Raw genomic sequence first — 16,552 nt, forward strand, 5'->3', positions numbered from 1 at the left:
ACTTAGTTATTTTGCCCATGAACGCCTTATCCAGTCACAGGGTATGGTCGATGGAGTTATGCAGCTGCTCTTAATTGACCGGATTATCTCCTGATAAAATCGGTCTGGTTAGAATAGAAACGGATTGTAGTTCAAAGAACCACAAATCCCAGAAGGCCGTTCGGTCATAGCGCCTGCGCCTTGCGCACTCCTTCCTTTCCGCTCCTCGTAGCCGGGGAAAGACCCGCCCCGCGGTGCTGTCGCTCGCGCTGGAAGAAGCGGAAGAAGATGGCGCTCACCAGGTGGGTTGTTGACTCGGGTCCTCGATACGGAAGGGTCTGGGAGTAGCAATCTTTCATTTTTCTGCTCACACTCTCCAGGCAGTGACCTAGCCCTGGGCTCAGAGTGACGCGGGCCAAGACTATGGCTGGACCTTCCCGCGGGCCGCAGTGGCGAAGAGGCCTCGTCAAAGCTGAGGTCTTTGCTGAGCGGCTTCCCGGGTTTACTTTGCCCCTCAGTGAGGCCGAAAGCTGAGGCGTGGCCTCAGACGCTCGGAGTCGCGCCAGTTTTTCGCCGAGGCATCCTGCAGGGTGTAAAGAGCGCTCCCTTCGGCCCCGGCGTGGGTGTGCGCGGTGGGCTGTGGAGGGCAGTGGCTGATGCGTCTGGGCGGAGGGAAGCGCGCGGGCTGCGACTGCGCGGCTTTCCGGCCGTTTGCTTGCCGCGGTCTCTCTCTCTTGGCTGTCCGCTCTGTTTCCCGAAACCCGGATTCCTGAATAAAAGGGGTCCGGAGCTGCACGGAGATGTCCAGTGAGCCACAGTAGTGGCCCCTGTGTGCTCATGTGCGCCGCTGCTCCGCACTTTAACTTTGGATCTTAGAATTTCTTCCGTGGATGGAACCACCTCAGATTTTTGCTGTTGCGCGTCGCCTTAGTAACCTTATGTAAAGGGCTCCCCACCTTTGAGAAAATGATGCTCTAAGTGGGAGATTCCAAGAAGTCCCGCAACTCACACCAGTCTCTAGCCTTGCTTCCCCATCTAAGTAAAGAGAAACTTTCCACGTGAACTCAACAGGAAAAGTCTAGTGGTAAAGAAGATTGTAAAGAAAGTAATCGTTTTAGGAGATTAACTTGAGCCCCTTTAACAAACTTCGTTCTTCTCACGCGTATTTTTCCTGGCTGATGACAGTATGAATCCTGAAAATGTTTTAATCAGAAGATTATTTTGAGAATCTTTGTTTACTCAAATTCTTTGGGGTGCCTTACTCTGTCCTAGGGGTTGTGTGTACAGAAAGATGTCTTCCACTTCGGGGAAGTTGGAATAGGAGGCATGCAAAATTAAAGAACAGCACAAAATGCTTATTTGTGTAGTACTAACCTTAACTCAAAAGGAATTAGGTGGAATGAGCCATATGGCCTGGAGAATTTCCTTTAGTAAACAGTTGAGTGCCCCCTCCAGATGGGAAGAACTGTGACTAGTAGAGTAGAGTTATGAGGGAAGGCTTTGTGGAAAAGGTGGAATTTGAAATGCGCACAGAGGAAAAATTTCTAGAGATGTCATGTGTGTTGTATGCTTATGATTGCAGTGGCAGAATTCAGTCTTTAAATGGCCAGCCTTGGGGACTATGTCGCTTTCCATAGCTTCCAAATGATGTTCACCAGTATCCTTTGTAACATCCTTTATATTAAGGCAGTAAATGTGTTTCTCTGAGTTCTGTGAGCCATCCTAGCAAATTAATCAACCCAAAGAAGAGACCAAGAAGACCTTGGTTTGTATTCAGTTGGTTAGTGGCACAAATTTACTGGCCTTACTATTGATTGGCATGTGAAGTGGCAGCAGTCTTTTGGAGCAAGCCCTCAACTTGTGTGTGTGTGTGTGGGGGGGGTCTGATGCTGTTCCCAGGTGGAGACAATTGAATTGGAGGACACTTAGCTGATGTCTATTGGAGAATTGATTATTTGCTTGTTATGTGGAAGGAAACCTACATACATCTGGTGTCGGAAGTGTGCATGTTGTGTTGATTGTTGAGTGAAATAGAAAAAATGGAGAGTTTTTTTCCTCCTGTATCTTTACATTTTCTATTATCATAGAGCTGGTAGGACAGAAAGACTATGTATGAATAAAACAGAAGTGCAGGCTCAGCGCCTGTAGCTCAGTGAGTAGGGCACTGGCCACATACACCCAAGCTGGTGGGTTTGAGCCCAGCCGGGGCCTGTTAAACAACAGTGACAACTGCAACCAAAACTAAATAGCCAGGTGTTGTGGCGGGTGCCTGTAGTCCCAGCTACTCGGGAGGCTGAGGCAAGAGCATCCCTTAAGCCCAAGAGTTTGAGGTTGCTGTGAGCTGTGACGCCACAGCACTGTACTGAGGGTGACATAGTGAGACTCTGTCTCAAAAAACAAACAAAAAAAGAAATGCAGGTCAGGTGTAGTGGCTCACACCTGTAATCCCAGCATTCTGGGAGCCGAGGCAGGTGGATTGCCCTGAGCTCACAGGTTGGAGACCTGAGCAAGACCCCATCTCTAAAAATAGCTGGGCATTCCTGCAAGCACCTATAGTCCCAGCTACTCAGGAGGCTGAGGCAAGAGAATCACTTGAGCCGAAAGTTGGAGGTTGCTGTGAGCTAATGTATCAAGGGTGACAAAGTGAGACTCTGTCTCAAAAAAACTTTTTCCAGTCTCATTGTTTTCCTAACATAGTGCCTGTACCTAATTGATCAATACATATTTTTGAATAAATAACACCAACTGCTTACTCACATGCTTACTAGCCAAGAATAACAAAGGAAGCTGAATTATTTTTTCCACTAACTATATTCATCTATTGAATCCCTTTGTGTTATTTTGTGTTGATACTTTGGGGTGTCAGCACAATAACCATAATAATACTTAAACATTGTTAAAAATGGTAGAAAGATTACTTTGATTAAATGATAATAAGTTACATCTTCACAGCTTCTCCTTTGCTTGTTTAGCCTCTTAAATTTTAAATTCATTCTAAACTAGATACCCTTGGGAAAATGCACTCAGACAAGCAACTCATGTTTTCTTTCCATTTTAATCCTAGTTCCTTAGTATTGACATTAAAACAGTTAAAAGTAAGAAAGCTTAAGAATAAATAGTTAAAAATAAGGAGTATAAAAATAGCAACGGAATGTAGAAAGCCATATGTTAAGATAGTTGGTTCCTGGGTAATTCAGGATGTTTGCTTTCTTTTTGTAAGAGAAATAACTAGAAGCATAAAAGTTTAATCGTTTATCTATTGTGTGAAATAACCTGTTAACTTTTGATTCTGAGGACATCAGTTGCCTTTGTCCTAGTCAAATGTGTTATCTTTGAACACTTCTTTCCACACATGAGGAAATGACTGATACTGAATATTGCCATAAATCATTGAAAAGTCTGCTTTTTTGCCCAAAGGAAAGAGTGTTGTAGGAAAAATCATCTCTGATGGCCAGAGTGCAGTAATCAAATTAAATGTAAGAGTTTTTTTCAAAATTCTGACTTTTATTATCTTTGCTTATAGCTTTTTACCTGCACCTACTCAGCTGTCTCAGGACCAGCTTGAGGCTGAAGAAAAAGCAAGATCCCAGAGATCACGGCAGACCTCACTGGTCTCTTCCCGAAGAGAACCTCCCCCATACGGATACCGGAAAGGCTGGATACCTCGGTTATTAGAGGTAAATATTGATGTTCAGTTTGTATTTTTAAATTGTGCTGACATTTATCATAGCATGCTGTAACATAAATTTAGACTCTAAAACCTCTGATTATGAATGTCATTGTGATATTCTAGTTGTGAACTCTTAAGGTACCCTCATTATCTTTTCTTTTTGCTTATTATGTATCACTCTTTTTGCTTATTTATATATCACTAGAGAATTGTACCATTTTGTCTATTTTTATGTCAAACTCTCAAACATTTACAATTTATAAATCCAGGAACATAGCATATAGAAAAAAATGAGAAAATAAGATAAAAATAAGGGGTTTGCCCTCCCCCACCCCCAGTAATACTACAGAACCCTGTAGAGACAACCTTCCTTCCTCCTAGGAAAACTCCAGTAGCACTTCCTTGGCTGATTGCTTTCTCTTCATCTGTTTTCTTATCTTCAATTTGAAAATGTTAATACATGCCCAATTAGATAGATTTTTAAGAGTTATAAGAGACAACATTTGGTTGCTTTGGAAGCAGTAAGGGAGCAGGAAGAATCTGGAATGATCCTTTTGTATCTGTATCTCATACCCAGAGGAAAATCTTCCTTGGCAGCACCTGTTCTCTTAATTGCTCGATCTTAATTGCTCATCAGTTTAATATATATTCCTCTACCTAATTCCAGAGTGGCACTCCCATACTTGACCATTTATGTAGAGAGAAAAACAATCATTTGAGACCAAGTATTTTGTCTTCTTAAGACCTCTTCCACTTTTATCAACCCTTTTTCTTCTTCCTCTCCCAATATTCATTTTGACTTCTGCAAATTTTCCTTCTCCACGTCCCACAGAGTGTTTGTGCCGTGTTAAAAATCTGAAGTGGTTACACCATATACTTTTGCATTTAGTTATTTTTTCACTTTCTTATATTTCATCTTTTTTTTTTTTTTTTTTTTTTTGTGGTTTTTGGCCGGGGCTGGGTTTGAACCCGCCACCTCTGGCATATGGGACCAGCGCCCTACTCCTTGAGCCACAGGTGCTGCCCCTTATATTTCATCTTTATGTGCTTATGATGTTTACTTTACACATTTGAAGGGCTGTTGCCTTTTTTATATGCTTCTGAGAGGTGACTATAGTATTTGTTAAATTGAAACTTGTTCCTTAGAACTCTACCAGAAGCCATTTGTATTCTTGACCTTTCCCATGTTTGTCTTTTCCCTGCCTATCAGACTATAGAGCCTATTATGATGGAATATCCAAATAGATCTTATCTTGTTCTAACATAGTCCCTGTTTTTTTTTTGTTTGTTGGTTTTTTTTGAGACAGAGCCTCAAGCTGTCACCCTGGGTAGAGTGCTGTGGCATCACAGCTCACAGCAACCTCTAACTCCTGGGCTCAAGCGATTCTCCTGCCTCTGCCTCCCAAGTACCCTGGATTGCAGGCGCCTGCCACAACGCCCGGCTATTTTTTTGGTTGTAGCCGTCATTGTTGTTTGGCGTGCCCGGGCTGGATTCGAACCCACCAGCTCAGGTGTATGTGGCTGGCGCCTTAGCTGCTTGAGCCACAGGTGCCGAGCCATCTCTGTTGTTTTTTTCTCCTCGTTTTACCTTTGGTCCTTCTGAATTCTAGAAGGAATTTTTTATATTTATTAAGAGATTTTTGTTGCTACTTTGGTTGTCTCTTACAGTGTAATTTGTGAGAAACAGCAAAATAAAAGATCATCAAAGAGTCTGATCTGGGGCAGAAAGGTAGTGACTGACATTATTTAGTGGAGCAGTTGAAAGTCTTTTGAGAGATTCTTTAGTTTTTCAATAGATTACAGCAAACGGGGGTGACAGGCATCATTTTATGTACAATGGGAATCTCATCTTTGCATTTCAGCATAATGACATTTAGTTGCTATTAGCTTTTAAAAATCTTACTTGACTATCAAAGGTTTCATATACCCTGGTAGAATAGAACAGTTTATTTAAAAAATCAAATGAAAACGGCCAGCTAATCTGGAAATACCATGGATGCTTCTTGAGGGGAGTGAATGTTCTGTGGAAGAAAGCATTTTGTTCCAGTTTTCAAAGTAAAAGCTGTGATTTTCTGGCAAGCTTAATGACCACATAATGCTACATCTACAGTTCTGAAGTGCTTATTATAGTTGAAGAACTCTAACGGATCTGAGCTTGTGTCAGATTGATGGCCTGGGTACAGAAAGCACTTTTCTTAGGAATGCATCAACTATTTCTGCCTAATTTATAAGAAAATGTCTTTCAGTTCTGTTGGTTTTCAAAATTTTCTTTTTTTTTTGAGACAGAGTCTTAAGCTGTCACCCTGGGTAGAGTGCTGTGGCGTCACAGCTCACAGCAACCTCAAACTCTTAGGCTTAAGCGATTCTCTTGCCTCAGGCTCCCCCGTAGTTGGGACTACATGCACCCGCCACAACACCCAGCTATTTTTTGGTTGTAGTTGTCATTGTTTGGTAAGCCTGGGCTGAATTCTAACCTGCCAGCTCCAGTGTACGTGGCTGGCGCCCTAGCTGCTGAGCTATAGGCACAGAGCCGGTTTTCAAAAATTTCAAAGTGCTCTTTAGCAAATATGCATGTGGTACCTAGGAACTCATTTGTCTTGAATGTAATGGAATATTGCTTGAAAAAGTCTTGTAAAGGTTGATATTTTCACAAACTTCATCAAATGATGAAAATGATTAATTTTAATAGGTATTTTGATCGTGTCTTTGTAATGCTAATTTGGCTTTTTTGAACTCAAAGGTGTTTTAGAGTAGGAGAAAATACAGGCTTGGTGCCCGTAGCACAGTGGTTATGGCTGGCAGGTTCGAACCTGGCCCAGGCCAGCTAAACAACAATGACAACTGCAACAACAAAAAATAGCCGGGCGTTGTGGTAGGTGCCTGTGGTCCCAGCTACTTGGGAAGCTGAAGCAAAAGAATCACTTAAGCCCAAGAGTTGGACGTTGCTGTGAGCTGTGACGCCATGTCACTCTAGGAAGGGTGACAGAGAGACTGTCAAAAAAAAAAAAAGAAAAAGGAAAATATAAAACTGACTAGATATAGTGGCTTACACCTATAATCCCAAACACTTTGGAAGACCAGGGTGAGAGGATCAGTTAAGACCAGCGTGGGCAATATAGAGAGACCTCATCTTTACACACACATAAATTTTTTTTTTTTTTTTTAAATTAGCCTAGCGTGTTGGTGTGTGTTACTCGGGAGGTTATGTAAAAGAACTCTTTGAGCCAGGAGTTGGAGGTTGCAGACAGCTGTGATTGTGCTTCAACCTGGGAGACAGGGAGATCTTATCGCTAAATTTCAAAACTCAAAAGTTATAAAAAAAAAAAACAAAACACAAAGCTTTTTGGAGCCAAAAGATCGGGGTTCAATTCCTGCATATGCTAGCTGTTATGATCTTGGGGGAAATTACCTTCATTTTTTCCATATGAAAATAAAAGCTATAAAGATTAAGTGACATAAATGTGAATTACTGTTGGTTTTTTTGTTGTTGTTTTGTTTTATTTATTTATTTTTTTTGAGACAGAGTCTCATTTTGTCATCCTTGGTAGAGTACCAGGGTGTTACAGCTCACAACAACTTCAAACACTTGGGCTTAAGCAGTTCTCTAGCCTCACCCTCCTGAGTAGCTGGGACTACAGGAGCCTGCCATAATGGGAGGTATTTTTAGAAATGGGATCTTGCTCTGGCTTAGGCAGTCCACCAGCCTTGGCCTCCCAGAGTGTTGGGATTGCAGATGTGAGCCACCATACCTGGCCACATTTTTTAAATTAAAAGGAACTAAACAAATGGTATTAAATATTTTAAAACTTTAAAAATTAGGCTTATTGATAAGATACATTTTTAAAATATTAAACTTTATTGACAGACTTTATTTAGCTTCTTCTGCTTTAGAAATCTTAGTTCTCAAAAAAAAAAAGAAATCTTAGTTCTCTCCTAAATAATTATATGTAATTTCTACTAGAAACTAGTGATAAACTAATTTGGGGGTTTTTCCTATTCTATTATTTGTTTCTCACATAACTGAATAAATAACATGTTAATAAAATCTGATTCTAAGAAAATATTCTTTGTATTTCCACTCTAAGTATAGCTTCATCTATTCCTCACTAAAACATAGATATATGCTAAAATGAAAATCTATGCCTTGTTTTAAAGATTTTGCTTACTTCCTGCTATGTATGTAAAATCCAGATTCCTTGCTATGGCCTAGGAGACCCTTCATGGTCTGGTATTTGTCTACCCATGCAGCCAGCATGTTAGCTTCACTGTTCTTAAGAACCTATCAACCCCACTGAACTCTCATATCCTAAAATATATCAAGCTCATGCTAGCAACACACTTGCTATTTGCTTTGCTTTTAGTGCTTTCCTCAGGTCTTCCCATAACTGCTTTCTCATCATTCAGACTTCAGCTTTCATGTTACTTCATCACAAAGGCTATCCCAACCACCCTGTTGAAGGTAGCACCTCTTTCCAGTCCCTCTATGGCCTTCATGTTATTTTTCACAAACCAAAAGAGTATGTTTTTGTATCTTCATATACTAGAATGTAAACTCCACAACAGGCAGGGACCTCTGCCGATTCTCCAGCATCTAGCATACTAAGGACTCAATAATTATTTGTTGAATGGATGAATATATCTTGAATCTCAAATCACTACTAAATAGTACTTTTTTTTCTTTCTTCTCTTTTTTTAAATATGTAGGATTTTGGAGATGGAGGTGCTTTTCCAGAAATCCATGTGGCCCAGTATCCATTGGATATGGGACGAAAGAAAAAAATGTCAAATGCTTTGGCCATTCAGGTGGATCCTGAAGGGAAGATTAAGTATGATGCAATTGCCCGACAAGGACAGTCAAAAGACAAGGTAATACTCTTATTGATTTTATTTTTCTCAATGATAAATGTTTTCTGAAGAAATTTTTTTCTTTTGATTTTGTGAAAATGACAAATCTCTTGCCATTGGTTTATGTTAAAAGAAGCAATGAAAACCAAGAGTGGTGGTTCATGCCTGTAATCCTAGCACTCTGGGAGGCCTCGGTGGGCGATTTGCCTGAGCTCAGGAGTTTGAGACCAGCCTGAGCAAGAGTGAGAACCCATTTCTACTAAAAATAGAAAAACTAGCCCAGCATTGTGGTGAGCACCTATAATCTAGCTACTCAGAAGGCTGAAGTAAGAGGATCATTTGAGCCCAAGAGTTTGAGATTGTTGTGAACTAGGCTGATGCCATAGCACTCTACCCAGGATGATAGTAACACAGACTCTCAAAAAAAAAAAAAAAAAGTATACTGCAGTATACTTTAAGCTAACTTCAGAATCAAGCAATGATTTTTCCTTTGAAATTCTCTTGAGTTTGTGATAGCTTGTGTATAGTAAGTATTTTTACTTGTTTTGCATTTTAAAAACAATTATAGTAGATACTGGCAAATTTTTTAAAATCTGCAATTCCAAAGCCCTAAAAAATCGACTTTTAATTTTGCCTATGGTCTATTATAATTTTTCCATGTACTGACAGACTACTTACATACTTACTTTAATAGTTCATTTGAATATAATAAGTTACAAAACTTCTTTTGCCCTAGATTAAGTACAAAGCTAGCATTTGCCATCCAGATTTAGGATGGCCCTGCTTACAAAGTAATCCAAAGACCAAAAATAAAATTTGCTTAAAATAATCTCATCACAGAGAAGCTACACTCAGGGCCAAGGAACTATTTTTAAGAAGACCTAGTTTTTTGGTTTTTTGGTTTTTCTTATAAATAAATACTCGAGATAGAATTAAAAGATCTCTATAGAATTAATGATGGGAAAATATTCGAGAGACTTCAGTACCTATTTTCTGCCTCTCTTTTCCCCCAGACTTTTCATTTTACCCTCGAAATAACACTAACAGCTTATCCTTTGCTCCTGAATCATGGCTGCTGAGTTTTGGGGAGAAATAATTACATAATCATGCAAATTTTATTTCCTGTTTCAGCTCAGCTCCCTTGTACTCTCACCATGCCTAATTCTACTCTTCCATCCTGTCTCACCCTTAGCAGGTGATTCCCTCATCAATTTGAATACAAAGACGAGTGGAGCCAACAGAATGGGTCATGCCTATATCCTCAACACTTTGGGAGGCCAAGACAGAAGGGTCAAGTGTCGCCTGTGGCTCAAAGGAGTAGGGCGCTGGCCCCCTATACTGGAGGTGGTGGGTTCAAACCCAGCCCCGGCCAAAAACTGCAAAAACATATAAGACAGAAGGGTCACTTGAGACCAGGCTAGGCAACATAGCAAGACTCTGCCTATACAGAAATTTTAAAAAAGCAACTGGATGTGGTGGAATGCCTATAGGCCTAGCTACTTGGGAGTCTGAGCCAGGAGGATAACTTTAGCCCCGGAGATCAAGGCTTCATTGAACTATGATTATGCCACTCCCCCCAAGAAACACCAACAACTTTAAACTGACTCCATGATAAATTATATGTTACTACCTTTTTGTATGATTTTACAAACTAAGCCTAAATACAGTGTTTTTCTTTCTATCTTGCATCATGAATATGAATATGTTGGCGGGCTTATCTTTTTAGTTAAATTTTTTGCCAGTTTTCAATGATCATTAATCAATAATAATCATTTCACAGATGAGAGTTAGTACTTGTTCACAGAAATTATTTGTGCTTCTGATACCTTCAAGAGTATATTGTATTTTTTTGATAACCCTCCCAAAGCCCTTTGCCTCCTGGGATGTACTGAGTTGCTTCACATTTAGTTGTCAGGCTATAAAAATTTGGGGTTTTATAGTTAATTGCCATGGAGGAATCTTGTTCTTCAGATGTCCTTCACTCAGACTTGTGGGATGTTAGACTCTTATTGATGCTCATTTAAAGGGTTATTAACTTTGGAATACTCAAGTAAGAAGCAGCAAATGGCTCTTGTATGCTAAATTAGTATTGAGACTTCATGTTGAACATACATGACTACTAGGGAATCATTTACTTCGTATTCCTTTATAATGTAAAAGGTTTTTATAATGTAAAAGTGATTAACCCTTCATAGTCTTGATATTTTTATCTAGAGCGTTATATAATTTTCAGTTTACAGTGGTATTTATTTTTTCATCCTGAAAGGAAATAAGACTTCTAAGGTCAGTTAGTAGCTGTGTAATATTAATGTACAGGGCCTCACTCTTCTCACTAGAATAAGCTTTAGGGTCCCTTCTAAAATGAGTATCACATATGAATAGTATGTGTTTTGTGCTAGATTACCTATACTTTCTTTTTTTTTTTTGTAGAGACAGAGTCTCACTTTATGGCCTTCGGTAGAGTGCTGTGGCCTCACAGCTCACAGCAACCTCCAACTCCTGGGCTTAAGTGATTCTCTTGCCTCAGCCTCCCAAGTAGCTGGGACTACAGGCACCCGCCACAACACCCGGCTATTTTTTTTGGTTGCAGTTTGGCCGGGGCCGGGTTTGAACCCGTCACCCTTTGTATATGGGGCCGGCGCCTTACCGACTGAGCCACAGGCGCCGCCCACCTATACTTTCTTATATGATCCCTCTTATTCTTTTTTTTTTTTTTTTTTTTGTAGAGACAGAGTTTTACTTTATGGCCCTCGGTAGAGTGCCGTGGCGTCACACAGCTCACAGCAACCTCCAACTCCTGGGCTTAGGCGATTCTCCTGCCTCAGCCTCCCGAGTAGCTGGGACTATAGGCGCCCGCCACAACGCCCAGCTATTTTCTTGTTGCAGTTTGGCCGGGGCTGGGTTTGAACCCGCCACCCTTGGCATATGGGGCCAGCGCCCTCTCACTGAGCCACAGGCGCCGCCCGATCCCTCTTATTCTAGTAAAACAAGCTAGAGATTTCAGTTTATAGCTGTGAGGTTGTTTTTTTTTCTGGGAAATCAATAGCCTATAGAGAAAGCTCCATAAGGCTTAAAATATAAAACACCTTTAGCATGTAATACAGCATCTCCAGAATTCACATAAAAAATGTTAACTGAGCCAGGCTTTGTGGCAGGTGCCTGTAGTCCCAGCTAATCGGGAGGCTGAGGCAAGAGAACCTCTTGAGCCCAAGAGTTTGAAGTTGCTGTGCACTGTGACGCCATAGCACTCAGGGTTACAGCGTAAGACTTTGTTTCAAAAAAAGAAAAAAATTGAATATCTCCTTAGACCAGGCACTGTTACAGGTGGACACTGGGGATACATCAATGAATAAAGAGATTTCTCATCAGTAATAGGAGTATAATCATTGTGTATACCTTGTAGTGTTCATACAAAGGTTAAGTTAGTTAATATATAGCTTTAAAAGTGTTCAATAAATGTTAGCTATTATTTTAATAGAAGAGACAGATTAAATAAAGTAGATAAATAATTTCATACTGTGAACAAAGCTTTGAAGACAGTAAACAGAGTACTATGGAGTAGAATGGGTAAGAAGGGATTGCTACTTTAGCAGTAGTCAGCACCTCACCAGTGCTGGAACTTTAATCTGAGAGAGAGATTGAGAACTCACTTGAAGAACTGGGAACAGCACTCTGTGAAGGCCCAGAATTGAGGAAAAGCACATTACGTTCAAGAAACAAAAGTGCCATTGTGAATGAAGCATAATGAGTGAGAGAGTTATAGGGGAGATTGAGTATGTAGAAAAATCAGGTCAGGTCATGTAAGTTGTAAAGTGTTTTTTACTGTTTTTTGAAATGAGAAATTAGGAATAGCATGCATTTCCTTTGAAGTGTTTTAAAGAATGCCATATGATTGAATGCAATTATTAATACAAGACTTTGACTTGGGTTCGGCGCCTGTGGCTCAAGCAACTAAGGCACTAGCTACATACACCTGAGCTGGCAGGTTCCAACCCAGCCCACCAAACAACAATGATGGCTGAAACCAAAAAATAGCCAGGTGTTGTGGTGGGCGCCTGTAGTCCCAACTGCTTGGGAGGCGGAGGCAGGAGAATCACTTGAGCTCAGGAGTTGAAGGTGGCTGTGAGCTGTGATGCCACAGCACTCTACTCCAAAAAAAAAAAAAAAAAGACTTTGACTTGTATTAATTAGTAAATAATTTTCTTCTACAGGAAATTTTTAAGGCTCTCAGCACCTAGGAATTTGATTTTCTTTCATATTCATAAGTTGTTCTTTGCTTTGTGTCAATGATTTTTTTTTTTTTTTTTTTTTTTTTTTTAAGTAGAGAGCCATGGCATCTTCATGTCCTATACCAACCTCAAATTCTTGGGCTCAAGCCATCCTCTTGCCTCAGCCTTGTGAATAGCTGGGAAGACAGGCACCTGTCACTAGGCCTGACTAGATTTTTCAATTTTTAGTAGAGACAGGATCTCCCACTTGCTCAGGCTGGTCTCAAACTCCTGAGCTCAAGCAATCCACTCGCCTCAGCCTCCCAGAGTGCTAAATTACAGGTGTGAGCCACCGCCGTGTCAACAAGTTCTAACCAAAGCATCATTATTTATTGAATTTCCAGCATTTCTTTTTTTTACTTGAAAATCAGCTATGTAACTTTCTATGAAAATATTTGAGAAGTATAAGTGGATAAGAAAGTAAGTAATATTCCATTGGGGAGGAGGGGCCTCCCGTATCAGCGTCAGCCTAATGGAAAGCATGTTAGACTTAGTTGAAATAATAAACAGTTGTAAATTTGGATAATGGTTATAAAATAAGTTGTATATAAATATAGAATAAATTTTTTTTTTCTTATTTTGTTTCCACTTTTTGTCTTTTCATGGAAGAAAGTTTTCCAGAGTTTTTGACTGTGGCTCATGATCGTTTTCTTAGTCTAGGAATAAGTTGATACTAGAGAAGAGAAATATAAGTGAGATGAAGTCAGTGAAATTTTCCAGGCCCAATGAATTCAGATACTATTTGGTAACCTGACTTAAATTCTGAAGAGTTTGTAATGCAAGATAATGGGGCTATAGGCAATTTATATCATCATTAATTTGAAGTCCTGATGAGCCTCAAAAACAGGCATAAGATGCATAAGATTTTGTTGGCACAGTTTATTTGGATGCTGACTTTATTAGACCATCTCAAATAATTTAAATGCATGGGGTCAAGGAAAATTATTAATATAACTAGGGTAGCAATTTGTGTATATATTTTAAGCTTACTCGGTTATAAAATCTAAAAGACAAAATCTAAATGTCCTAAATTTATAAATGTGCTGAGAGAGGACATGTTGACATCTGAAATGATTTAATGAGGTTACTTCTTTTCATTCTCTGCTTTTCTTAAAGTCTGTTTGTGTTTGAACATTTTAGGTCATTTATAGCAAATACACTGACCTGGTTCCAAAGGAGGTTATGAATGCAGATGATCCAGACTTACAGAGACCTGATGAAGACGCTATTAAAGAGGTAACTGAGAATTGATATATTAGATGACTTTTTTACATTCTTATTGACTTGCAAACCACTCAGTCTGATGTTTCTTATTTCAGATAACAGAAAAGACCAGGGTAGCCTTAGAAAAATCTGTATCACAGAAGGTTGCTGCAGCCATGCCAGTTCGAGCAGCTGATAAACTGGCTCCTGCTCAATATATCCGGTATGAGTCATGCCTAGAAGGCTTAGTTTTATTTCAGACTTGATTCGGATTAGGGGTCCTGATTTCTTTTACTATCCTACTTAGTAACAGTTATGCTTGCATTGTTTTGAATAATGACTTGAAGGCAGTCAACTCTGTGGACAGTTGAAAGTTGTTGTTGTGGTTGTCATGTTGTTTAGCAGGCCCTGGCCAGGTTCGAACCCACTAGCCCCAGTGCATGTGTCCAGTGCCCTAACCACTGAGCTATGGGCACCAAGCCAAAATAATATTTTTTTTTTGTTTTTGAAAATTAATGATTACTTAGAGTATATGATCCAAACTATAATTATTATTTAAAATTTGACAACTAAAACCAAAAAATAGCTGGGCATTATGGTAGGCACCTGTAGTCCTAGCTACTTGGGAGGCTGAGGCAAGAGAATCGCTTAAGCCCAAGAGTTTGAGGTTGCTGTGAGCTGTGATGCCCCAGCACTCTACTGAGGGTGACATAATGAGACTGTCTCCAAAAAAAAAAAAAATATATATATATATATATAAAATAGAATATAGACACTGACATCTTAAAGTGGACATCTTAAAATACTTTTTTTTTTGAGACAGAGTCTCACTATGTCGCCCTTGGTAGAGTACCATGGTGTCACAGCTTACAGCAACCTCCAATTCTTTTTTTTTTTTTATTGCAACCTCCAATTCTTGCGCTTAAGTGATTCTCTTGCCTCAGCCTCCCAAATAGCTGGGACTGCAGGCGCCCGCCACAACGCCCGGCTATTTTGTTGTTGTTGCAGTTATCATTGTTGTTCAGCTGGCCCAGGCTGGGCTCAAACCCAACACTCTTAGTGTATGTGGCTGGCACCTTAACCACTGTGCTTTGGACACTGAGCCTTAAAGTACTTTTAGATTTTAAGAGGTTTCACACAACTAAATGTTTGCATGGGGAGATAAATCACATACGGATAATAAGGGAAAATTCAGAACTGTTAGGTCTGCTGTTGTTATTCTTTCTTTGTTTTGCAACCTATAATTAATTAAAAACTGCTGCCTAAGTTACCTGCCAACATTATAGTATTATAGGTGTGTTTTCCTCAAATGCAGACTTACTCAACAGGTACTGTTTTCCAGACTATCAGTAAAACTGAATACTGCACCTTCCACGTTGGAAAATAGATGGGGATGGATAATTTGCCAACTAATACCATTCCAAGTTTCTATTTTGCTTATAATTCGTAATTTGTTTGTCTCTGTTTCTGTCTTCTCTGCCTAAATATTTTGTAATTTTCCATTGATACTTTGTGAAAGGAATTGAAAATATAGTATAGCTTAGGGTTGTAATAGAAGGAAAATGCCTGCTGAAAGCTTGAACTAGTTATACCTTTAGTTTTCTTCTGCCTTCTTTAGATATACACCATCTCAACAAGGAGTAGCTTTCAATTCTGGAGCTAAACAGAGGGTTATTCGCATGGTAGAAATGCAGAAAGACCCAATGGAGCCTCCAAGATTCAAGTAAGTAGATGGCTTCATGAGAATGAACCGCTATTGTTAAAAAAGATGTTAAAGGAAAAACATGGCCCAAATGTCCATTTATGAGGGAATGGATGTATCCAAACTGATACATCCTTACATGGAATACTTTTGAGCAATAAGAAAGAATAAACTATTAACAGACAATGGCTAGCCATGGTAGTACATGCCTGTAATCCTAGCTACTCAGAATGAGGTGGGAGGATCACTTGAACCTAGGAGTTTGAGTCCACCCTGGGTTGTAACAGTGAGACCCTATGTGAAATAAACACAAACCAAAAAATACACACAATAATATGAATGAATCTCAAAATAATTATGATGAGTGAAAACTAGGCAAGAACAGTTATATACAGTGTCATTCCATATATATAAAATGCTAGCAAATACAAACTAATCGGTAGTGAGGAAGTTGGTCAGTGGTTGCTTCTGGGGAAGAAGGTGGAGATGGGAGGGATAAGAGGATAGAGAGTCAAGGAGCATGTGAAAACTTTTAGGGGTGGGGTGGTGCCTGTGGCTCAAAGAGGTAGGGCACTGGCCCCATATGCCAGAGGTGGTGGGTTCAAACCCAGCCCTGGCCAAAAACTGCAAAAAAAAAGGAAAACTTTTAGGGGTGATGGGTATGTTCACCATCTTGATTGGGATGATGGTTTATGCTTGTGTCAAAATTTAATCAAATTGTACAGTTTAAATACATATAGTTAAAGTATATATAGTTAATTGTATGTCGATTGTATCTTTTTTTTCCTGATTTTTAGTAGAGATAGGGTCTTGTTCTTGATCAGAGTGATATCTCCTAGGCTTAAGAAATTCACCCACTTCAGCTCCTATCACTTGTATCTTAAT

The 16,552-nt window shown here is 39.7% G+C and overlaps 1 protein-coding gene across 1 annotated transcript in view; it reads left to right on the plus strand.

Annotated features, from left to right (window-relative positions):
- The first annotated feature begins 206 nt into the window (after positions 1 to 206).
- The window catches only part of SNW1 (SNW domain containing 1), a 38,967-nt gene continuing 22,621 nt past the window's right edge, over positions 207 to 16,552 (plus strand). The window contains exons 1-6 of the mRNA XM_053601512.1: positions 207 to 281; positions 3,503 to 3,656; positions 8,354 to 8,515; positions 13,903 to 13,998; positions 14,082 to 14,188; positions 15,584 to 15,688. Coding sequence (XP_053457487.1) covers positions 268 to 281; positions 3,503 to 3,656; positions 8,354 to 8,515; positions 13,903 to 13,998; positions 14,082 to 14,188; positions 15,584 to 15,688 — 638 coding nt within the window. The 5' untranslated portion in view covers positions 207 to 267. The remainder of the gene's footprint in view (positions 282 to 3,502; positions 3,657 to 8,353; positions 8,516 to 13,902; positions 13,999 to 14,081; positions 14,189 to 15,583; positions 15,689 to 16,552) is intronic.

Source organism: Nycticebus coucang, chromosome 9 (assembly GCF_027406575.1).
Source record: "Nycticebus coucang isolate mNycCou1 chromosome 9, mNycCou1.pri, whole genome shotgun sequence".
NCBI lineage: Eukaryota > Metazoa > Chordata > Mammalia > Primates > Lorisidae > Nycticebus > Nycticebus coucang.